Genomic DNA, 24,476 nt, shown 5'->3' on the forward strand with positions numbered 1-24,476 from the left:
GTGCGAAGAAAGAGTGAAGAAATGTGCTGGATCTTGTACACAGACAGAAGAACTAATACATGCAGGACTACATCACATTTTTCACTTTTTAATGCAACAAACTCAAGTCATTCGCTCCATTTAAAGAGAGCTGCGTTCCTTGATCTTGCTAATTGTGAGAGGTTAGCCATGCATTAAACTAATGAGCTTTTGGTGGAGGTCGGGAGGAGGGGGAGGGTGGGCATTTACCATTAGTGCGTCTATGCATCTTAATGAGAAGATACATTCTAATAAAGCAGTGGCACAAAATAGAGATGTAAGTACTCATTTTATGCGAGGGGAGAAAGTAGCAACAGTAAGAAATGAATGTTAGGGTGTGTATGCACGTACATACATCAGCGTGAATGCGTGTGCATACACACGTTTGAAAGATATCACTCATCTATATGATTCTTTGCCCAAACTACACTGATTATTCAATGTCTTTTCAAACCTGCTCCCTATATACTGTATATAAAGGGTAGATTGACTATGCATGCCATCTTTCAACTGCACACACCAGTCACACATATTTTCATCCAACTTCTGCTCAGCGCAAACAGCCACAATAAATGGCCCAATATTTATCTCCCTTGCTTATTTTGAGGGGTATTAAAAATATAGTTTTGTTATTTGAATTAAACACAAATATCTCCCGCGTCATTGCAGTTTCATTATTCTAAAAATGCGAGCAAAGACACAAACTTCACAAAAAGAAGACAAATATATGGGCTGCCACAGACTGGGTGGAAACGATTTCTGTGTTTTCTCCAAAAAGACACACAAAAACACCTTTTCTGTGACTACAAAAGATCGTCATCATTATCAGTATTGACAGATTGCAAAACATGTCCACAAATAATAATGATAGTCATATCTACTTTCTATGCATTGGGTACGGTCCACAATATTGAGGTAGCATTTTCTATGCATGGGTAACAGCCAGGAAGCAATCTTTAGTGGTACTGTCGATGGATGGCTCTCAAAGGAGAGAAAATCATTCAGACTGAGTTGAGATCAAAAAAAAAAAAAAAAAAAAAAAAAAAAAAACACTAAGCCTAGAAAAGAAGTCTGGAGTTCAAGTAATTTCAGGAGTCAATAGTTTGACTAGAGAAACAGACTATAAATTGTATTTATTGATTTGATGGTGTGACGTAGTTAAAAAAAAAAAAAAAAAAAATCAAACGCAAATGAAAACTTACAAATCGAGATAATTTTGTATGTTTTTGTGCTTATGGCGAAGATGTGTCCTCTGCAATAGCTACCCTGTTTTTCTAGTCTACTCAGCATGTAATTTGCTTCATTTTAGCCTTTTGACTGTAAAATGAAACATCTCAAATGAATTGCCTCTTCATGAAAAAAGCTTGGTTTTGATTCTGACATGCAATCACATTAAGAGTGCACTACTTTCCACCTGTTCAGTCCCTATTCAAGCCTGTCAATTTGGCAAATTTCAGAAGCCTGTTAATTTCAGCATATGCAACATTTTTCCCCTAAAACTGCCACTTATCTATCAGCCAGACCTGGAAAGTGGTAAAAAAAAAAATAAATAAATAAATTGACAAAAAGATTCAGATTCACACACAGGAATCACAGATTATTAATTGTATAAAAGACCAAGCCACAACTGACAGAAGGTGTTAAAAAAAAAAATGAACAAGGACGTGATATAAAAAGAGTGCCAGTAATGGAACTCAGTTTTTCACTCAAATGTATTGAAGCTACTTATTCATCAAACATCTTATTTTTTCCTAAAGTCAAGGCAATCTTTTCAATTTCACTTGTCTTGCAGCTTAAATGGTGCAGCCGTGAAGGAGGAATCTTTTTGAAAAGTCTTTTTTGTCAAATAACAAAATAGAAAATTAGCAATGGTTTGTTTTGTAAACATTAAGTTGTTCGTCACCACCCACAAACAGGCAAAAAATTAACTCTGCTGGCATTATTGCACAAGGACACACAACCCTCAAAACAAATACATTCAGATTATTTTATTGCCATTTAGTCAGTGTTAAATCATATGAAAGGATTTGGCTCAGAATATTGCAAAGTATACATTTATAAATGTAAGATGGAGTGGGATAACTATAGTCCAAGATAAGGGAAAGAGGAAGTAGTAGGTGCACATAATAAGTGAAACATTGTAATTCGTATTACAGTCACTGATTCTTAATGTAATGATTCTAACGTCAATCTGTGGAACAACCGTGTCTTCATTACCTCCAGTTTAACCTTAACCTCCTTATATCCCTCTCCTTACCCACCTTCAATAGCTTCTTACCTTCCCACCTTCCCTGCCTCCCCTCCTGTCCTCTCTCTGATCCACAAACACTACAACAGCTGGAAGTGGATTGCTTAATCCAGGTTTGGCTAGCCACCAACTTTCTCTCCCAGCTATTTTAAGCTCTTACCTCCTTTTCTCTCTGTTTCTCTCTCAATTTAGTAGAAAGCATAACAGACACTGACAGATGTCGAATCCCTGCTTTACTCCTTATCCCCCTCTCTGTCTTTGACTCTCTCCATTCCCCTCGCTCTCTGTTTTATTGGTGAAAATTTGTGCAACAGCCATTGACACAGATGTTGAATGTTGTTTGCAGGACCCAATTCTCTCTCCTTCCTTTACTCTCCCTCTCTCTCTCTCTCTCAGCCTGCACCTGTGCAGAGTCAGTGCCAAGCCCCTGTTGAGTCTAAATGGGAGGTCCAAACATTCCCGTAGCTTAGCTCGTGAAAGCAAATCTCCCATTATTATAGATTATATTATGGGCTGTCGCTGGGGCGTTCCTGTTTGGAGAGTTACCAGCAATTAAATGATGCGAGAGGTCATGTGAATGCAAAACTATGTAAAAAAAAAAAAACAAAACAAACAAAAAAAAAAACCAGACAGACCTCTATTTATATGCATCAAGCTTCCTAATCATCATATATGTACATACACACATTGATCTAACTAAAGCTATGGTTCATTACACAAGCGGGTGTGTTACAGTATATGACTAAGAGTATGTGAGTAAAAATCTTCTGATGTACACTGTGTTTTCTAAGTGGATGTTAAATGCATGACTGGAGTGTGGTAGTCATTCTAAAAACATTTTCATACTGTGAGAACAAGATCTTGTGGGACGATATATATATAAAATATATAACAATCTGGAAAATGGTATTTTGCCAGAACAGGCTCACTAGGGTGTTACAGTGTTTTGACAAATTATTTATCAAAGTTTATCAGAACTTAACATCATTTAACAATGCATAATTCTGCTTTAATGAGACAGGGCTGACAGAAGCCAAATAACCCTGTAAGTGCCCTCACATCCTGATTCAAACACACTAATATGATCCCCTGACTGGTGTTGTTTCAATTTCCGCAGTGCCATGTTCAGAGCCAGAGCAACTGTGTTGCAAAGTCTTTTTATGCTTTAAATGAAGCAGATTTATTTTAATAGCATGACGGTTTGTACGTTTAGATGATACTTATCCCAGTCTCCTGCATTAATGGCTGTTTCATACAACAAACTCTAAAATAGATAATAGATAGAAGTTGAGATGAAAATTAACCATGGAAGAAAAGAGGACAGGTAGGAGTGATGTTATATATATATGAGACATTCTAATGTGTGTGTGTGTGTGTGTGTGTGTGCCGGGGAAGAAGATATTTGGGAGAGAGAGTGAAGGAGGAAAGGATGGAAAGGAGTGCAATAGCTGAAAATTAGTGTGAAACAGATCGGAGGCTGTGTGCAGAAGCAGCAGATGGACTGGGGAGCAGCAGAGCGAGGCGGAGAAACGCAGCCTTTGTTCTCCCTCCTGTCTGTCTGTCTGTCTCTGTTATTTTGTTTATCTGCATGTCTGACTATCTTTCTGTCTGCCTGCCTGTAAATGTTTTAATGCACGCCAATATGCTTCTGCTTTCCTAATGTCATTTCTACCCTCTTCTCAAATTTACTAACCCACCCATCTCCTCTCTTCTTCGTTTTTCTACGTGTCACTACTCTTTTCTCTTGGCTTCGGTTCTCATCCCCATCACCTGTCTAGTCTCCCTGTTTTTTCTCCTTTCTGATTTTTGCCCTTTTCCTCATTTTACCTCATCACCTTTATCTCAACTTCTGTCTGTTCTCTCTTACTTTGACCTCCCAACTACCTTTTGTAATGGTTCCCCTTTGTTAATGTTCTTTCTTTCTGCTTCCTTACATCAACGATCCCTCTATCATTAGTCCTCCTACCTCTCTGCAAACCTTGTAGACCACCCGTCTCTCAATCTTTTCCCAGTTTCTTCTCCTCTTTGTCTTCGGGCTGCCCCATAGCCCAGATGTTACCGCACATGCCATTAGTCCTAATGGCCTACATACCATTACTGAGGTGAAACTAAAGCATGTGACAGACCTCATCTGTGACCTTTTCTCTCAAAACACCAACATGCACACACGTGCACACAAGCGCACATCAATTTCCAGGAAAAACTGAACTCAGGAAAAGGTCATCTTAAACCTTCATTTTAAATCACCAGCTGTCTTATTTGAAGCGCCTGCTCATCATTGTGGTTTCAATAATAAGTACACAGCAAAGGTTATGGAATTGTCAAGGTTTGGTTGGGTTTATGCACAAAAACAACTCGGGTATAGTACATTAGGTTTAGAGAAATACTGTGCTGAGAACAATGCTTCTTTAAGGTTTACGCTTGGTTAAAATATGTTTTTGTGGTCAGCAGTGGTTTGGTTTGAAGTGTTTCACCTCACAATAAAACCCAACAACGGGTCATGATACATCGCTAGTAGAGAAAATATATAGGGTCACTTTTTAGAGGAAAAAAGTCTCTTTCTTGAGTTGTTTACATGCTGAACTTACAGTAAAAGGTTATCCAACTCTGAAGAGTCAGCTTCAAGTAAGATTTTCTTGATTGTTGTACAGTATATACACCTCAAACATACAGTTATATGTGAGTATGTATGATTCTGTACCCTACAAAGTTCATCCAGCTCTCCTCACAGCAGGGGAACACAGTGCCATGCTGTGAACAAAAGGATTAGGAGACTCTATATGTATGTATGTGTGTGTGTGTGTGTGTGTGTGTGTGTGTGTGACTGCACACATAACGCTATATCCTGAGGGCTGACTGCTGCCTAGCCTCTATTCTCTCGCTATCCATCTCTTGCCGTGTGCATGTGAGTGTGTGTACACGCGTGCGAACTGATGCTATCATCATATTAACATAGATGACAATCTGGCGCGAAGGTGCTGATCAAAGATAAATTTCCCTCCCTGGCTCGCCTCCCGTTAATTACGCCATCTGTGTAGGAACGTAGTGTCCCGAATGTGGGGGAGGGTGATCCGTCAAAAGCTCCCTCTCTCCGGCACCGACGGGAATTCACCAGAGACTGATCGCCTCCAACCATCAGATAGGTTACGCACACAGGGCCGCAAGGGCACACACACATTTGGCGCTGAGTAACATATACACATGCACACATATATGCCTCGCTCAGATCCAGACACACAAACACACACTCACTCAAATACTGATGATATGCACACAACTCTTTTCTCACCACTCACCACCAATCAAACACATCTCAGCACCTTTCATGTAACATTTAACTCAAATCTCTGTGACAAGTTGCCGTTCGGCTGGTGTCAAGCGCAGCTTTCAGAGGTGTTTTAAATTTTAAAGTTTTAAGTTGCACTTGGTTTAGCTGGAAGGCAGCAGAGCAGCAGTACTAGCTCAAGATTTGTATATGAACAAAGAAAACTCCAACACAGTTACAGCAAACAAAACTACATGAGGCTACTCAAATGATAGTTACATTTCAAAAAACACTGACCTTACATGACCTTACTAATGGTTCCTCCAAGAAGTTAATATTATACAAATCATTGCCATACAATGCAATTACACGCATTCACTTCTCTGTATTTATGTGCAGAGTAATCTTATCAGTTAACTGTATTACTGGCTACATGAAGGTAGCCTAGAACATCATTCCTAACAAGTTGTTTCAGTTGACAGATATACATCTGTTGGATACAAAAGAACCTGCCAAAAATCATCCATCAAGGGATATCATATGGTCATCTGAGAAGCATAGCTAATACACAAAAGTAATTATCAGTCAGAATATGTCTGATAATTCTCTGGTAATAACAATTTTTCTAATAGCAACGTAAACATAGAGAATAACTATGCCAAGAGGAACTTCCTCCAGAGAAAGGGTGAAACAGAAAGGCAGAGAGGGATTGGTGCCCCATGCCCCACTCTCGTGCCAGATGTGTGGGGTGTGCTTTACGAGGGGGCGCTTGGCACAAAATGCCACTGTGACGGAGAGGCAGCCATTAATCTCCTTCCTCTGGGACTCATCGATGCCGCGATGCTTTAAGAGTCCTCCATCCCCTTTTTTCTCCACCCTTCTATCCTCATCACCTCCACTCTCCCATCATTCCATCAATCCTCCCATCTGTTAAGTTGTAAACCAGTAAACCACTTTTCTGTTCCTCTACAATCTTCTAAATGAAATCTTAAGCCTCCATGCATTCATTTCACTCACTCCATCACTTACTCATCCATCCATCCATCACTTAATCTAATTTCAGTGTGGGCTCCCCTCATCTCTCGTCTTTTCTTATTCTCCTCCTGCAGCTCTCTCAGCAGTCAAACGAAGAAGTCACAGCTGTGCAGCCATTTCACGGGGGGCCGCACTGATTGCGCCATTACGATTATTGACTACATTAAGCAACAATGGCGAGGGGGCTGGTTGTAACATTGACCACAGTGCTGAGTGATCAATAGATCCTCTGAGGGAGAGAAGAAGATGAAAGATTTAACACGACAGTGGTCTGAGTCAGTATCTCAGAGAGGACAAATAAACAGGTGCACTGCAAACCTCATTCTACAAGCACTAAAACATTACCAATGACCTCATTGGTAACAACAGTACAGTATATTCGATGTTTTTGATATCTCTGTGGAAAATCTCTGTGAAATTTGTACAAAACATTATTTTTTTCTTTCAGAGGTCCGACAATCCAAGTCAGTTTTAACAATCAATGCAAAAGAAACACAACCAGTTTGCTTAGAACACAACTTCTACATCTTCACTGGGCAATTAATTACCACCACCCACTGGTGTCTTTGGAGGCATACTGGACAGCTAAACTTTAGTCGCTGATAAACAGGGGCCTATGAATTTGAGCGAGAAACCTTGATGTGCATTCCACCGCATGAAAGAATCAAGGTCATCATTAAAATTTCAGACTTCAAAGCAACATAGTCTTAAACACCACTTAAATTGACCATTAAAAGAAAAAAACATTTTTTTTCGGCGTCTAAAAAATTCTCTTTCATCCTATGAATCATTTTCATGTATTAAACCTATTTAGAGAAGATTTTGTGAGGAGAAGCTACGAGTGCTCTGGGAAGTCAATGTACATCAGGAATGTAAGTTTAATTCAATGATGAGTTTTCAAAGTGAGTTGATCATAAGGCTTTTTTTTTTTTTTTTTTTAGTTTCTATCATCTTTATATGTTAAACAGGATATTTATGGCAAAACTATTACTGTAAGCTAAATCTCTTCATATGTTGAGTTAATTCTTCTTAATTCTGATAGTGATCACCTTTCTTGTATCTGTTTATGGTTATGATGCATTTTACAGGTCCCAAGGCCCACTGATGAGTGCCAGGTTCTCCTAGGATCCTCCTGGAGCTTTCCCAGATGGCCTGGAGAATTCCTACCCATCTCTGGACTGGCATCACTGCCAGGCCCATGCTTACTTGCAGGGCACAAACTGGGGGACTTGGCACATTGCTCTCTCCCAAGACAAGGGAGAAACTTTTGGAGGTCAACTGAGTGTTCTTGGACCAGCTGTACTTTTAGCAAACTGGGACTTTACTTGTTATTTTCAAAGATCTGGTAAGATGATGCAAAACTGGGAAATATACAGTTTTATTTTAAGCATGTATTAAGCTACACTTTGTAAAGTATTAAAAGGTTATTGAGCCAAGTCATCTCTGTAAATGAAGCCACAGTCAAGGACAACAACGCAGAGTGTGGAGTTCCTGCAGGCTTGTACTGTTCTTACTATGGAATTTCAGGCCAAGGAAATGAACATCAGATGTAAGCAGTAGCCTCAAGAGCAAAGTGAAACAGTAAAGTAGGTGTTTTATATGGCATGTATTATAATTTAGTGAGACCAATAACAATGCCCATTTATTTCCTCTGCAGTTTTTTCTTTTTTGCCTGTACAAAACAAGTTTATTTCAGAAAATATTATTTAATAATTAAGCGCTAAAGACAAAATGATCTATTTCCAGTCTGCATTATTGTGATTGTCAGCATACAGAAGGTAAAGTCACCTCTTTAACCAAATTTCATATAACTTTTGATTCAGATTTTTATATAACTAAATATGGGTGTGGCTACCACTATAGCTACGGTAGCTATCATTTAACTGACTGTGCGTAATTATAATGTTTAGGCAGAAAAGCCCCTTATGATACCAAGGTGACACTCACGGTCACCTGTCTTGAGTCCTGAATTTGTATTGACTCATACAAACCATGCAACGTGCGTTTTTGGCAACTTTTTCAGTCAAGTTTTTTTTTATCAGAATTCTAAATGTGGCGCCAGGAGAAAATAGGGAGAGATGAAGATAGGAAGCAGAATTAAATGATACGGAAATTAGAGTTGGCATAAATGACTCGGCAAGGGTGAAGGACAGAAGAAATTGGATTGGACTGTTTCTGGAGCCAGCAGATAAAATCCAGCAGGGATAAAAGAGGACCATCTATGCTGTGACATAGAACAAGATGTGTGAGTGTGTGTTTGTAACATGCATGCATATATAATTATACATGCACATGTACACACAGCCAATCTTCATTCACTTGTCCATTATTAATAAATTCAGCCAACTTGCAGCCACTTTTTTTTTTTGCTCATGCAGACAAACAGATTTATACACACAAGCATAGAAGACTGCCTCAACGTGTTGGCATGCTGGTGCTGCTGTGTGTGTGCTCCTGGTGGTGGTTTTAGTGCGGTTAAGTGGGCATGTTGCAGGACGTGTTGCTATCTTTGCATGGTGCCATCTCCAGGAACCTGGCTGCCCCTCCATTTCCCCCAGCTTGAGTGCTTGGAGTCTTAAGACAGACCTGTTCCAATCACACCTGTTAGAGTCTCTACACACCAACTGCCATTGCCTGTGTGTGTGTGTGTGTGCGTGTGTGTGTGTGTGTGTGTGTGTGTGTGTGCAGCCCTTTCTAGAAGTAGTGTTTTTCCCAAGGTAGGAAATGCCCAAAAAGTGAGAAGAAAAGGTGTAAAACAGGAAAAAACCTGAATGGTAGGTTTAGAGGGAATATGATAGTGAGAAATTGTAAAAAAAAAAAGAAAAAAAAAAAAAGAAGAAAACAGAAAATGTACCAAAAAAAAGAATGAAAGAGAGCCACAGAGGGGTCCAGATCAAGGAGGCTACTGGAAGAGCATCCAGGGACATACTCAAAGGCAAGCCCTGAGGGGAGTAGAAAGAGAGGAAGACAGAGTGTGTGAGAGGGGTGAATAATCCCTTTTCCCCAAAGAATCTATAGAGCTCCTGACAATAGACAAAGAGAATGACTTCTACCCATGCTACCAAAAAGGGCTGGTCAACGAACTATGGATGGGAAAGAGAGCGAGAGATGTGTGTGTTTGATGTGTGCTGTGTGTTTTATATAACACACAGCGTTGGCAGACAGTGAGAGCAGTGTAGGTAAAAATTCGAGCACTAAAACTTCAGTGTGAACTGTGAAAATGGCTTGGTTAAACAGACATGTATTGCTTCAGGTACTGTTGGTGTTCTTCCATTTGGGCCTGTTTAAGTCAACTGCAATTTAGATTAAGTGCAACACCCTTTTGGTCTGTACAGTCTGGGTCTGACTGACTGGGACTGAGTCTATCTTTTTATCTCATTTACTACGAGTCATTATGTTAAATCCTCACTTTATACTGTATTTTTCAATATGGTAGAGAATAATAAAAAAAGTTACAGTTGATACACAAGTGAACCTCAGCATCACCTCCTTCAGAAAAGTTAAAATGAAGTTCAAGTCAGATGACCTCTGTGCCTCCTGCTGAAAGCTACATGTTCTTTAACTTACCCCTAGGTACTGAGACCTCCAGAGCGAAGCGAGAACAGCGCCTGGTGAGTTGTTTTAATTACTTCTCTCCCTCCCTCCCTGCTAATACCTTTATTTTATTAGGCCTGATCTGATTCATATGCATAGTGCAGACATAATTTTGATTTGAAATTCGTTCTTATCTGCGGTGACTGGGACTACCCCTGCATGACTGCATCCAAAATCAATTACCTTGCTTGGTCCCCTGGTGAGCATTTGGTGGGGAACAGTGACAGAGTGCAAGCTCTATCACAAACTTTTAACCTTAAAGACAGTGTTGTTTTTCACTTTGAAGGGCATCTCTGATACTGGAGCGATCCAGTCTGTTATGGATGAGCAGATTGTCGTATCACTTCAAAACATTCCCTCATTCAAATCGCTCACTGTGAAAGCTGGTTAGGAGGAGTGATTTTGTAATGTCAGTCAGGTTGGAACACGGACAAAACTGAATGCAAAACTTAACTTTTAAAGCCCCAAGTTGTCATCCCTCCTTACTCACTCCACAGAAAAACTGAAAAGACAGAAAGGATGTCTGCTTTCCACACACAACACCAACCTCTGTTTGGCAGCTTACCCTGTCATACGGCATCTTGCCATCATATTTACAGAAGGGTAACACCTGTGTTAAACAAACATCTCCAAAGATGTTGGGCTATTCATTTGCAGCAAATTCTCGTTATGGATTCATTATGGAAAGCGCCCAATGCACCGGGGTGTAATGACACAGGCAATGCTTGCTGTAAAACAGTGGCATATGGCTAAACTACACAACATTAAACATTTTGGAGACTGTGTCTCCCTGGTGCCTAAACAGCACAGCACTTTGGCAAATAAACCATTATGCAGTGTGTGAATGACTTACAGATTTACTGAAACAAACAAAGCAGCACACAAAAACAAGAGAAATCTGCATTATAAACATATGCAAAATTACACACACCACATTGGGTAAACTTAACTTAAAAATATTAAAATATTTTAATATGAACCCTGAAGATGACATTTTGACTTCAGCGTCATGACGGTGGTCGCAGATCTCATGCCAACTACTGTCTGTAATAACCGTTATAACCAGCACAAGGGCAAGGGCTACAGTCCAACAAATAAAAGACTGTCATCTGCAAAAAACAGAGATGTAAACATGAAGCCATCAAACCAGATGCTCACTGGTATTTTCAAGTGACGCGTTTGTTGTGAATCTTCTACATAGCTTCATCAATAGCCCAAACAACGTGTAACATGATCCTTACTAACATCTACATACACATGCATGTGTGTGTATGCGAGGCAAGCATCAGCTAGCATCAAAACTGCATTTTGCTGTAAACTTAAGTGGCCTCACGGTCTGCCTCTGCATCTGCATCTACTTCTCTGTGCCAGGCATGTAAACCCCCTCAGTCATGCAGTTCCAGCCATTTCTGTGTGATTGATGTGAGTGCTTAGCTAAGCGACAGAGGTCACAGTGCCTGCGAGATTGTTTTAGCCCTACCTGCTCCTCTTTTCCTCTTCCACCTTTTTTCTGTTTCTTTCTATGTCAGTTTCTCTCTCTCGCTCTCTCTCTCCCCACCTGGAGTGTCGTGAACCCTCTCCACACTCCACCACCTAATTATATCCTGGACGTGTAAATGTATTCATATTCATGAAGGCACAGATGCTAAATTAACTGTGGCAGGGACACGTCGCACCGTGCCGACTGCACAATCTGCTTCCTCCACTTACAGAAAGGAGGGAGGGAGGAAAAGGGGCATTGTAGCTGGAGGAGAGAACACAGAGGGGAGAGACAGAGTTAAACAAAGAAGAGAAGAGGAGGAGGAAAAGAAACTGAGATTAAAAACAAAACAAGGAAGAAAAGATGGTATAGGAGGAGGAGGTGCAGAGAATAATGGAGAAAGAGGCAGGAGAAAGACAGCCATAGTTAGTTCAACAATGTCATTAGGTGTCAGCCATGGCTGGTCAAAGTCACTTACTGAACCTCAGTGGGGCCTTGAGTCACCTGAGATGTCACCGACACCGATTCTGCCGAGTGCCCTCACCAGGCCCGTGCCATGCTGATGAGTGACAAATCAAAAAGCCGGAGTGCATAAAAACTTGGAGCCGGTGGCGGCAGAATGGCGCACGGGGAACTCAGGGGCAGATGGAGGGAGGTGCAGCGGTGCGCAGCGAACAGATGGCCGTTCCGAACTTGATATATGAAATTAATAACGTTTCTCAAATAGAATTCAAAAACAGGAATACATTACCTGAATTTTAATAACTGATGTTTTTCTTTTTTTTTTGAGGTGGGGGGTATAGGGGAGCATTCGCATGTCAATGAGAGACATGTGGAGGTAAACAAATATGCAATGTGTCCAATTTAAAGGCTATTTTTTCCTTCTGCTATAGAAAAACTGATAATAGAACGTAATTCATGGCAGCTGAATGATTAGTTGAAGTCAGTCCAAATGTCCGTGACTTCTAGACTCACATATATCTGTTAAAGCTCATTATATTCCCAACTTTAACTTTAAAACTTACTTTACGTGCGTCTTTTTAATCAGAACTTCAAAAATTCTGAAAATAAGTGAATCTTAGAACATGAACAGAAGCTTAAACTTTACAGTAACCTTTTCCTCCAGAGCCTGAATCATAAAAAAATTGCTTTGAGCCTAATTTTGCCTGGATGATGTTCTCATTTCTGCTTAAGGTCTTTTATTCAAGTAGTTTCAGAAATTGAATTTTTGTGAGACATTTGGCTCCTTCAACAAAGAGTGTTATTCACTGCTGCCTGGATGTGATCCCACCAAAAAACAGAACCATGCATATTCACAGACCTATAGCATATGAAGTACACTCTTCTGAAACAGTGGTTATTCAGGAGCAAAGTCTATCCAGTTACATATAATAGTTTTTCCCTTTATAATGCTGAGCTTAGTAAAGCTCTGTGATGAAAGAAAAATGACTGGGAAATTAAAATGAACTATAATGTAATTTTGCAGACTCTGTGAAATCCAAACATTTTCGTGCATTAACATTTTCCACAGGCTGATTGTTTATAAAATAATAGTAGATTTATATTTCATATCTAATATGTAATTATTTCTTTTATAATGGAATCCTGATTGTTATTTGTTTGAGGTCACTACACCTACAGGATATTAAGGACGACAGCAGGGACCTTATTTCTAAAACTAGCCATATTACTACAGCCATCAGCCATCTGATTATGACATGCATGACAGAAAGGGTGGCTATTAATAATGAATGTTGGTATTAAAAAAAAAAAACTTTGATCTTGTGTATATTGTGCCATATATAGAAAATCTGTACCTCTTCACGAATATTTATATCAAATGACCTAGTATGTATAAGAACTGCCTGTACAAAAATGCTAGATTTTACTTGAGGTTTATCACGCCTAGAGTGAAATATTCCTTTACGAACATTTTCCAAAAAAGGATGCATTTTTAAAGTTTCTAAATTAAGTACTACAAACGCTGATGTGAGGATGCAAATAATAGGCTGCAAGTAGCGAAAAACCTTTTAAAATGTTAGTGGAACTGCATATTTTCATTGCTTCAAAATAATGGTGGTGTATTCAGGGAATTGTGGAACCCACATGCAGTGTTTGTGTGAGACTATATGAGCTTATGCCACATTCATGACCAAAACAGATCTCTTTCTCTCTCACTGCTAAATCATCCCAGGTTTCAAACAGGAAACTTTGGCTCAAGGGGAATAAAAATGAGCAACATATGTTTGGAGTTGCGTCAGTCTGCCTCATTTCCACTGAACTAGTGAGAATCGCTGATGAACAGAAGTGCTGTCTTTACACGTGATTGCAGAGACGCTTCAAACACATGACAAATGGTTCTGCAAACCGGACACATATTAGCTGTTTTCTTACAATAAATAAGCCCTGTCACTTTCTGTACTCAACCTTTCATTAAGTAATCATAACATTTGATTCTTGTTACTCTGGATAGTCAACGTGTTAATCTGAGGTTTATTTGATGTTTCCATATTTCACTGTGCATCAAATGATTATATTTGGGGGGTCATTTGAGAGAAAGCCACCAGGGTTGATGGTAGAACTCTAACAAACTGCTGAAACTGATGAATATGCAGCATAAAGCTGGTGACAGTGATACTGTACTCCTGCAATATGTAGTGGGAGTGGCAGCATGGGAAACTTGGAACCGGTTCAGGCACACAGTCTGTTCACCTTCATGGGCAGAATGACAGATGGCCCGGGTAGCTTTCTGCAGTAGTGCATAGTGAAGTAAAGCTACCATGTCATGAAGAAGAAGTTTGCATGTGTGGGTGTTTTGACAAGCAATCTGTGCCTGCACAGACGTTTACACCCGCGCACGCATTCACACACAGATATTTAGTAAAACCTTGATAAAAACTGTTTGTTTTCCCTCACGAAACAATTGCTAAGATAAAAACCATTACCATCGCAATGTCATTATCTGTGGCGTTGTGGCAGGTCAGGAGCTTCAAGGTACGTCTCAGTCCACAGGGGTACGCATTCCCTTCAAAAACAGAAGGTAGAAGTTGGCGAGGCGTTGTGCACATGGAGAGTGTTACTTACTGGTTATTGTGGTGGTCATACTGTGTCCCGTATGGCAGTGTATAAACGAACAGCATGCAAACACCTTCTGTCCAAACATCTGCGACAGGCACATTTTTAGGCTGCCTTCCAAAAACTAAAAAAAGATGGAGGCAGAATTTTTAAAAAAAAACAAAAAAAAAAACAACTACTCTCTAGCTGCTTGGCTCAGCTCAGCTCGCTCACTCGCTCACATTCTGCTGGGTTTTAACTTCCTTGTTTTTTTCCCCTTTGTCATCCAAGCTTCTTTGCCATTCTTGTACAAAACAAATAACAACTTTTGCAGACTTCAGGGTAAGGAAGAACTATTGATAAAACCCATGCAGGAAGTCCTGACTTTGCTTTTTCTCATTGGAAATACAAAAAAAAAGCAATCACTTGAAAAACAAGCCCTTCAGTCATATTAATTATTTTGCCAGGAGAGAATACAGATGGACGTAAAGTTGACATTACGAGTTAAAACCTGTGCTTGAAAACCACCTTAAAATCTGTTACAAGAATCCACCAGCAGCAGAATAAGCAGCACGCAACATTCAGAGATTCATTTATGCCTCAGTGTAAGGAAATATTTATTATCATATAAGTTTATCTTTCAAAGACAGTACCACGATGTATATATCTGCATAAAAAATGTTAGAAATATTAAGAATTAATATTAAGAATGAAAGAAATAAAGCAGAAGAAGTCTAGATCCATTTCTATTAAAACATGGGATGTTTTTGTTATGGTTGGTAGCGTGTGTGTGTGAGGATTGAATGTGTAAGAATCTCATGGTCACAGCTGATCAAAGCGAAACCACATGTGAGGGAAGAAAAAAGTTTTAGTAAAGAGTATCTGTTTTTATGATACCTGTAGAAGCTTTACGGCCATATGATGATATATCTCAAACTGCTCGAGATGACTGACACAGTGCTGGGTTGGGAACATGACCAACTGTGGAGAAGGTGCATGTGATTAAAGGAACACTACCTATCTCAAAGCTGAAGCTTAAAGAAAGACCCAAGTTGCATTGAAGTTGCACTGAGATTAACATTCAGTTGTGATAGTCTGGTGATCTACCATCACCACATTTTGATCTGGGAAAGAAGAACAGCTAATGTTAGTTAGTCCCTCCTCCAGTATTAACGTTGGTATTTGATTTGTTCGTTTTAGTCAACACAAACTTTAGTTCACTGACAATTTAATGTCATTATTTCCCTGCATTTTAATGTTGATTTTAAGGATATCTTCATGGTTATATAGGTGCTTTAGTTTTTTATGAGGTTAGTGGAAAAAGCTGTTGGTTTGTTCGCATATTTAAATTATTGACTGCCAAGATTAACTTGTTTATTCCTTTTGATAGCAACACAAAAGACATCCGACTAAAGATGTTTCCTTCAGTCGGAAGGAAACTTTGGTCCCATCCATAGCATTAAATGTTCATTTCTCTCACCTTTTCTTACGTGCTGGCTGCAGTTTCATCGCCGGTCTCAGCTGTTCTTCATCCATCATGTCTAATTCTCAGAGGATTGTAGATAAATGTAGTTCATCAACATGTTTCTTTAAAAAGAACCTGCAGAAAACAGAGAGAACATTCTTATTAACAGTACAGAGCAACAGGTCTTTTGAACAAGAGAGATTTTGGGCAGTGAAAGAAAGTTATCAGCAGCGACAGATTCCTCAGATGCTGCAGGTTGATGAATAAGATTTTGCATTAAGAAGGTCATTACTACTCCATTTATTTCACGATACCATTTAAGTAGCTTGTTTCCACAATTGTTCTGTCCTTAAAATTAAAAAATATTCACAATAGCTGCATTAGCCTTACAGTTTATATTTCCTCATACAGAGGTGAGATTGTTTTTCATATTTTACTTTGGTGTGTAGCTTCTTTGCAGTTCTATGTTTTCTTTAGTCACTGAATGTATCTTGGCAAAGATGTTTTTCATCTACAAGTTACATGACCTGGCTAACGCTGTGTACACAAGTACTTGGCACCACCATGCATAGCTGGCCACGGAGGCGCCGGTTATAAAAATACACAAGTGTGTGCAAAGCTCGTCTGCAGAGACTCTGCTGCTCCTTCTCGAGGAATCACGTCATGCATTCCTTCTGTTTTCACTCATTTTCCAGAATTTTCTGCTGCCTAAGCTTTGCCCCCTGAACACGACTTATAAAAGACACCCAGTGTCAGCCAATTATTTTGGACTTTGATGGTCATAAATCAAGGCTGACCAATAAAAATGAAGACAGCCAAGTATAATGTTCGTGTGCGACTCCAACTGGATTGTAAATGAAGCCAGATGGGCTGGGAGAGTGCCACCGAACGGAGCTGGATCCCATCACTAAATGGTTGTGTGTGTTTTCCCCTTGTGCACAAATTATGGCATCACCTCATTCAGTGGCATAAATCAAAGCCCAAGCTGTGATATGCGCAGGGCATCTCTCCATCTCATTACTAAAATAAATTCTCTGGCAGCCTTGGAAGTGTGAGCCCCATTCAAATGGTTGATGTTACCACAATCAGTACTTTTGTAGCTGTTTTTATTTTGAAGCAATTTCAAAGTCATTTATGTGATTTAAAGGAAGCTGAGACACACTTGGAGATGAAACAGACCCTGGGAGTGTTACCTCATAGGGCACCACTGGACACTTATTGAGGAGGACTGACATGTTTGGATGTGGGAGAGTTAGAGATGTGGAGGGAGAAAGGCCGGACAGACAGCAGTGAAAGAGAGCGGGAAGCAGAGATATGGGTCATAGAAACCACAAAAGGCAGGGCTGGATAGTGACAAGGAAAAGGGACAGGAGTGACAGATATGAATAGACAGATGTATGTGGGCAGACAGTGATGGAGTTATTTGGAAGCACTCTGAGGCAGACTTACTGAGCTCTGTATTTTCCAGACACACAATGCTGACCTTCATTTGTCTGCTGTGACTTCCACTGTAGAGCGAAGAAACAGACCGTTCTGAGAACCTGGCTTTCTCATAAAGTGATAAGACAGGTTCCCTTTTTTTTTTTAACAAAGAATGGTTTCCCTGCAACCCTGACTTTATCATTTAAAAAAAAAAAAATTTAAAGGGTAGGCTATAATATATTTGCTCTTCTGTGCTCCAGCTAAAAGAAAATATGAGGAAATAACAGCCTCTGTGCAGATTTACAATATATGAGAGAGCTTTACATATGGCATTTATACATTTCCGAGGTCAGGGAGGCCTGGCCAAGCTAAACAAGATTCCCCACTTCACTGGACTAGACTACTTCATCAGCCGGTAATGAAACAACACAAGGGTTAAAAGATCATCCTTTCCACAGAGAGTGATTCATGGGAGCAGTGAACAGCTTGACCTGTTATGCTTTCTGCATTATGCTTTTTGAAGGGGAAATACTTTGAAACTGGCACCTGATAAAAGGAAGCTCTCAGTCGATATTTTGGCCCGGATGTTTGAAATTGAAGGTCATTGATATGGGTTTGTGAAAGATGTAGGAATGGTGAGCTCTTGCAAGGCTTCTGACAGAAGTGGTCAGCTGTCAGTCAAAGCCAGCAGAAACAGATCTATAACATTATGCAGCGAGCGAATGCTGAGTGAGAGGGTACTGCTGCCCCAAGGCAACTTTCTGTCTCAACCTCACTTTTTCTTTTTTTTAGATCTAGATCTACTCTAGGAACTGATTAGTGAATAAATTGCTAATTTGTTTGAGCTTGAACTTTTCTCCATGTGAGCAGTAAACCAATCAGTCAACCCAATTTTTAATCAACTTGTATGAGACTACAGTATTATGTAGCAACACCCTTATTAGACTACGTACTGAAAATCAGTTGGAGTCCAGACTAATCTTTTCTCTTTTTTCCAGGACCTTCTGCCTGACATCATGTGGGTAGCCCTCTTACAACCCATGGTCATGAGCTATACCAGGCATGCTCCCTGACACAATACACACATCATGTTACACACTCCAGGAATTGTCGAGGTACACAACAGCAGGCGTCAAGCTGCAGACAAGTCATACATCTTCTATGTTTCACTTGGAGGAAGTGGTGGGGGCAACAGACAAAATCTGTGTGCCTGTCTTGGCATTTGTGTATTTGTGTGTGTGTGTGTGTGTGTGTGTGTGTGTGTTCAGGCATGTTTTTCTCCAGTATCTTAATATGTGTGTGTGTGTGTCTCTGTGTCCACGAACAGCCATCCTCGTGTCTCAGACGAAAGAGTCCATTGGTTCATGTGGAAAAATGAGGACTTAAAGAGGAGAGGACCTGGATCTTATCATTCAGTGGTTTAACACTAGCCAGGCCACTACTTTCTAACTGCAGGCAGCAAATTAGGAGCGGGGAGCTGCTGACTGCACTTGTGAAAGGGACATGATGGAGAGCAGGCAGGCTGAGCTGCTTCACAGCTCTCATGGACCATGATAGGAGAGGAATGCTGCTTGTGTATAGCCAGAATAAGTAGCAAAGGAATTTTCACATCAGAAGTGCTATATACACACATTACAAACATCAAGATATCTCATTAATATACCAGAGGATACTCACAGGCCGGCCATCTGTTATATGAGAAGCCGTACAGATACCAAGACGAACTGACACAAACACACCACACCTAAGTGTGAACATGATACCTATTATGGTAGAGCGTGCAAATTACTCTTCAGGCTACTTGGTATATGTGTAAATTATCAGCAAAAAGATTTTTTTTTTTTTCCTTATTAAGATAGATATTGGGTGATCGCAAGGTAGAATGGCCCAAACTTTCTCCTGAATGCTTTGACCCATTATAAAATCTAAGGGATCCATTTTTTCCAGCCAGCGCTGTGTTTAATGGGTGTGTACAAAAAAGGCACAAAAATACTTTAATTGCTTGTGTCTTTTTGGCTTAAACAAATTGTGACTTACACTCAGATCAGATCACATTTTATGACCAGAAAATCGTGTAATTCCAAAGGCTCAGATAGATTTTCTTGCCAACTGGCTAGACTAAGAAGTTTGGCAGGTTGCCACAATCTTTTTCCAGAGGCTGGCTCAAAATTAAAGAATTACACTCACAGCAACACTCTCTCTTTCTTAGCCCTCCTCAGCTTCCCGAATGACTTGCATTTTGATTTCATTTTCCATTTAATGCCCCCCTTTTTATACTCTCTATAATATTTCCTCATTGTCAATTTGTATTTCTGAGGAACAGCTGTACTGTTAATCATTTGCTACTAGAAACCAATTGTCAATTGTGTAAAATATGACTTGAATTGAGAGCGTGTCCTTTGAAGTGAGGGACTAATGTACAGCATTAATCTGTGCTGAGGAAGAATCGAGATCCTAACTTCCTCCATGCCAAGAAGAATAAAAATGCTCAAGGGATCTTTTACACTCACAAAATGTTTGTGCGTCCAACACCGCGTCCCCGAAGTTATATTTCACGCAGCAAAATGGGACGCTGCCGCTGTAGTTTTCCAGTTTTATTTTAACAGCTTGTTCTCAAAGACATAAGATGTATCCTGAGAGAGCTCACATGCAAACACATGCCGTATTCACAGGGGTGGTAGAGGGTCTTAAGACACAGACTAGTTTTTTTTTTTAGTGCTACTTCATCATGAATCCAGTGTTTCTATATACATTGTATAGCACAATTTTTAGTATATACAGTAGAAAGTATATACAGTAGGTGTGTCTGTATATCTGAGTGTGTCAAGTGTGTGTTTACTCAGTTACGCAGGTTTGAATCCACCCATCCGTCTTGCGATCCTCTGTCTCCAATCCTTATCAAGAACACTTTGTTGTCCCTGCCTCTCTGTCAGTGCTGTGTGTCTGCTCCACCTCTGCCTGATAGCCAGCATTCGCCTAAATACACCTGCACTCTGTCACCCTGCAGCCGCTTTTCCTGTCTCACAAATGCAACACACCCTCTTTACTGGTCCGAACTCAGTTGTGTGCATTTTGAGCTATTTCTTATAACAAATAATGTATTTAATTACATCTCAGAAATGAAATGAAAACAGAAGTTTACAGGAAATGTGTGAATTCAATGCCTGATGGCAATTTTTGTCAGAGAATATATGCTGTCAATCAAATGAACCCGGATGCAAACATAGCCAGTGATTAACTAAGAGTGTTTCCACACATGGCACCATATCACAACAACAAAATGGACAATTACACATAGCTGCATGTCACTCTGCTCTAGTTGCAGCAGAGTTGTGATGAGGCAAACAGGGAAACAATTATACCAAATTTGCAAGCATCACTTTCAAAGCTCAAGTTGTTTTTCTTCCTTTGGAGTTCAGACTAGTAAAGGATAAAAATTTGTTTGACAACTACTGCAGAGATAATTCATGGAACATCCACCCGTTCTCCTGTTTGCTATTACCACAGTGAAATGAAAGATGTACTGTGACCTGCTGCACGCTTCCAACTTCTATCCCACTCCACTGTACTTTACTCCAAGACACTGAATGTTTATTGCATTGCTTCTGTTATTTCCTTTTACTGTACCTTATCCCTTCCAACACTCCTCTCTCTAATACACTGCACTGTATGCCTTCACTCCCCCTCCCCTCATCCCACTAGGGCTTTAGCTTTCTGCTCCAGATTCTGTCTGGTTTTCATCAAGTCAGCCTGCTGGCACCATGTTGATGCCCACCAGACGTGCTACAAGTTAGGAGCCGGTGGCTGATAGCCTGCCCTGAGGCTGCCCTTTTCCACAACCAAACACTCCCTTCCTTTATGTCCCAATATAAGCGGAACAGAGTGGACTGCAGTGGCGAGCAAGGTTGTTTTTGGATGCACAAAAGGTGGAAAGAAATTACAAAATTGAACTACTTCAAACTTTGGCTTTACAACATAAACATGCTTTTAATTTTGAGCTTAACGTTAGAGGAAACAGGGTAGCAACTCTGTTCTTAGATTGGATTAATTAGATTAAATTAGAGGTCAAGACTTGCAGGCTCTGCTTAGATGTCCTTGGGCTAGAAATCTGATTCCTAACACCTGCATGGTACAGTAGGTGCTGTGTGCTGTGCAAGAAAAAAAAAAAAAAAACATGGAAATGAGTTGAAGTGCTGTAGTAGTTTAAATGTGTGTGCACAAATGCATGAATGGAAAATAGTTTAAAGTGCTTTGAGTGCACTTCAGAATAGAAAAGCACTATATTAGTATAAGACCAAGACCCTTTGAGTCCAAAGAGAAATGTGTAGTTATTTTGTCTTTTATAGTTGAAGTTCCATCCTCCAGGATGGTACATAGGGTACTGTATAAAGGCTTGATGGTGCTCTGCTTGGGGATTATACTGGCATTGCAGGTGAGATCTGATGATGATGGGAGCAGACACTACAACACCACAGGGACTATTTGCAGGCTGTATATCTTCATTGGGTAAGAGGCAGACATGCAGGTAGGAGTTAGGTATGTTGGAATGAAATTAAGGTCTAAAGAAATTGCTTTAACATTGCTACTGCTACTGCTATCTGATGTTACATAAACAAAGGTAATACACAAACAAAAGAAGAACTCATTTGAAACTGACCGTTGAATATTTTACCAGCTTTCAAAACTTTTTCACTTTATTTACACTGCGGTTCTGGAAAAGCGATGAATAATCCTTGAGAAGCTACTGACAACATGATACACCCAAAACACTTCCCACAGCCCAGCTTCTCTTCAAAATCAATCATCCACCACAAATCACTCTCTCATGCTTTTCCCATCAAACATGTGTACAGATATTTGTCATTCTCTCATGCAAAACCCTACAACACTACACGCAGATCCGAACAGAGGACAGCAGACTGTACACAAGAGACCTAAGTGAATGCTTTAGCAGAGATGGCGGAACAATAGCATGGTGTCTCTGCCCTCTACAGCTTCACTGGCAAAGCGAGGAAGAAGTGAGAGATAGTGAGTGGTGATAGTGATGTGTGTGTGTGTGGTGGGATGTGATAGGAGCATCTGTGTGCCCAGGAGAGAATGCTAATCTAAGTGTGAGATGTGTCGGGAAGCACTGATTGTTTTAATTTATTCCTTTGAATTTGTACGTGCATGTCCGCCTGTGTGTAATGTGTTCATGCCAACATACATGTCTGTATCTGCCCACGCATGCGTGCCTGCTTGTTTGTGTATTTCTGTGTGTGAGCAAGCAAGCGGCCCGCATTGTGTAGTGTCTGCACCAGCTGTGTGGGCCATGTGGAGGAGGATGTATGAAGGGGTCGTGTGCTGGCAGCTGGCAGGGAGGGAGGGAGTCCAGTGCAGTGTCTAGAGGCCCAGACATTAGGAGCTGCTTTAACACACTGCTCAGAGTGTGTGTGTGTGTGTGTGTGTGTGTGTGTGTGTGTGTGTGTGTGAGTGAGAGAGAAGGGAGTTTATTTGAGAAAAACAGAAAGCAAGAGAAAACATGATTGTGTTGCGTACACCTCTACGCCTATTAAATCATACATTAACACACTAACAACAATGACAACACAAACGACCACTCCATAAGAGTTTCTCTCTGGTCATAGTTATCACAGAGTCAGTGCACACACTCAACATGCACACACTGAGCTGAGCTTGGGGCTGAGCAGTCTGTAACACCTTCAGTGGGCGTCTGGTTTTCCTCCGACATCATTGATGGTTTCGACCCCTGCAGTGGACGGGGTCATGGACAAGTCACATGAGTTTTTTTCTAGGTGTCACATAACATCACCACAACATGTCTCACAGAGAAGCTGTCTGACTAAAGCCTGATGTCTGGTTATACATGTCATATGTGTAGTATGGTAATACTTTGGCATACACCTAATGCAGAGTAACTGAATGACTGCATGTTTGCTGTTTTTTGATTACCCTAGTTTAAACTAAAGGCTCATTCCTGTTTATTATAGGTTGGGCCTTGAGTGTTTGTGATAGCACAATATTCAGCAAAGTAATTACTGAGATTTGAGAACATAGTAACATCACTACAGTCAGACAGATTAAAACAACATGTAACCAAACAGTTTAGCAGTGTTGCCAATGTGATTTTCTCACTATATTTGGCTTAAGCAACATTTTTCCAAGAAAACTGACTACCAAAAAAATCTGCCAACTTTTATGGACAAATTTTAAGTGGATCCTAACTGAGTGCATCCATATTTTTGTGTCTTTGAAATTGGAGGACTGAGGAAACACATTTTAACTGACATGTTACGTCCTCTCCTCTGATGTGAAGTGTCCAATCACAAACTGATTTCTGATAAAAGGCTGAGTCAATCTAAAATAGACTTATGTGATACACTCATGTATCCTCGGTTATAGCTCCTCCAGGCAGCCTCCTCGCACCTTGGTCTTCAGTCCTCAGAGCAGATATATAGAGCTTTGGGACGTCCTGTCATGAAGGCGGACTGGGACCAAGGCCCGAGGAGCGATAAAATAAGGGAACTGAGGTTCAGTCTTTAACTTCTTTTCCCTTGAGAAGGGTCACAAATATTTCTCAGGGAATGTGCTCTTATGTGGCTGAATTGACTGTTTAGTGTGTCAGGAGGTGAAGCAGCACATCAAGTCGACCAATCAACAACCAAAAAGAAGCATAAATAAGCAAACGTGCCTAAATGACCAATCGCTGAGGTTTAGTTATTTATAGTTAACCTGACTACTTAAATTTTATTCTAAATCTAAATCAGAGGTAGATTTAGACGCATGTTGATATTAATTTCATCTTTACAGGTCTAAAAGCCAGGTCTAACAGCCACTCTGAAAATAAGACCCAAATCCAGATGAAAAGGTGTATTAACAGCCTAAAATCTCCATA

At 40.2% G+C, this 24,476-nt stretch overlaps 1 protein-coding gene across 8 annotated transcripts in view; it reads right to left on the reverse strand.

Annotated features, from left to right (window-relative positions):
• The window catches only part of runx1t1 (RUNX1 partner transcriptional co-repressor 1), a 95,005-nt gene extending 80,180 nt beyond the window's left edge, over positions 1 to 14,825 (reverse strand). For all 8 annotated transcript variants that reach the window (XM_026300603.1, XM_026300596.1, XM_026300600.1 and 5 more), the window contains exon 1: positions 14,725 to 14,825. In XM_026300603.1, the coding sequence (XP_026156388.1) occupies positions 14,725 to 14,818 (94 nt within the window). In that variant the 5' untranslated portion in view covers positions 14,819 to 14,825. The remainder of the gene's footprint in view (positions 1 to 14,724) is intronic.
• Positions 14,826 to 24,476: the final 9,651 nt, after the last annotated feature.

The sequence above is a fragment of the Mastacembelus armatus genome, chromosome 11 (assembly GCF_900324485.2).
Source record: "Mastacembelus armatus chromosome 11, fMasArm1.2, whole genome shotgun sequence".
NCBI lineage: Eukaryota > Metazoa > Chordata > Actinopteri > Synbranchiformes > Mastacembelidae > Mastacembelus > Mastacembelus armatus.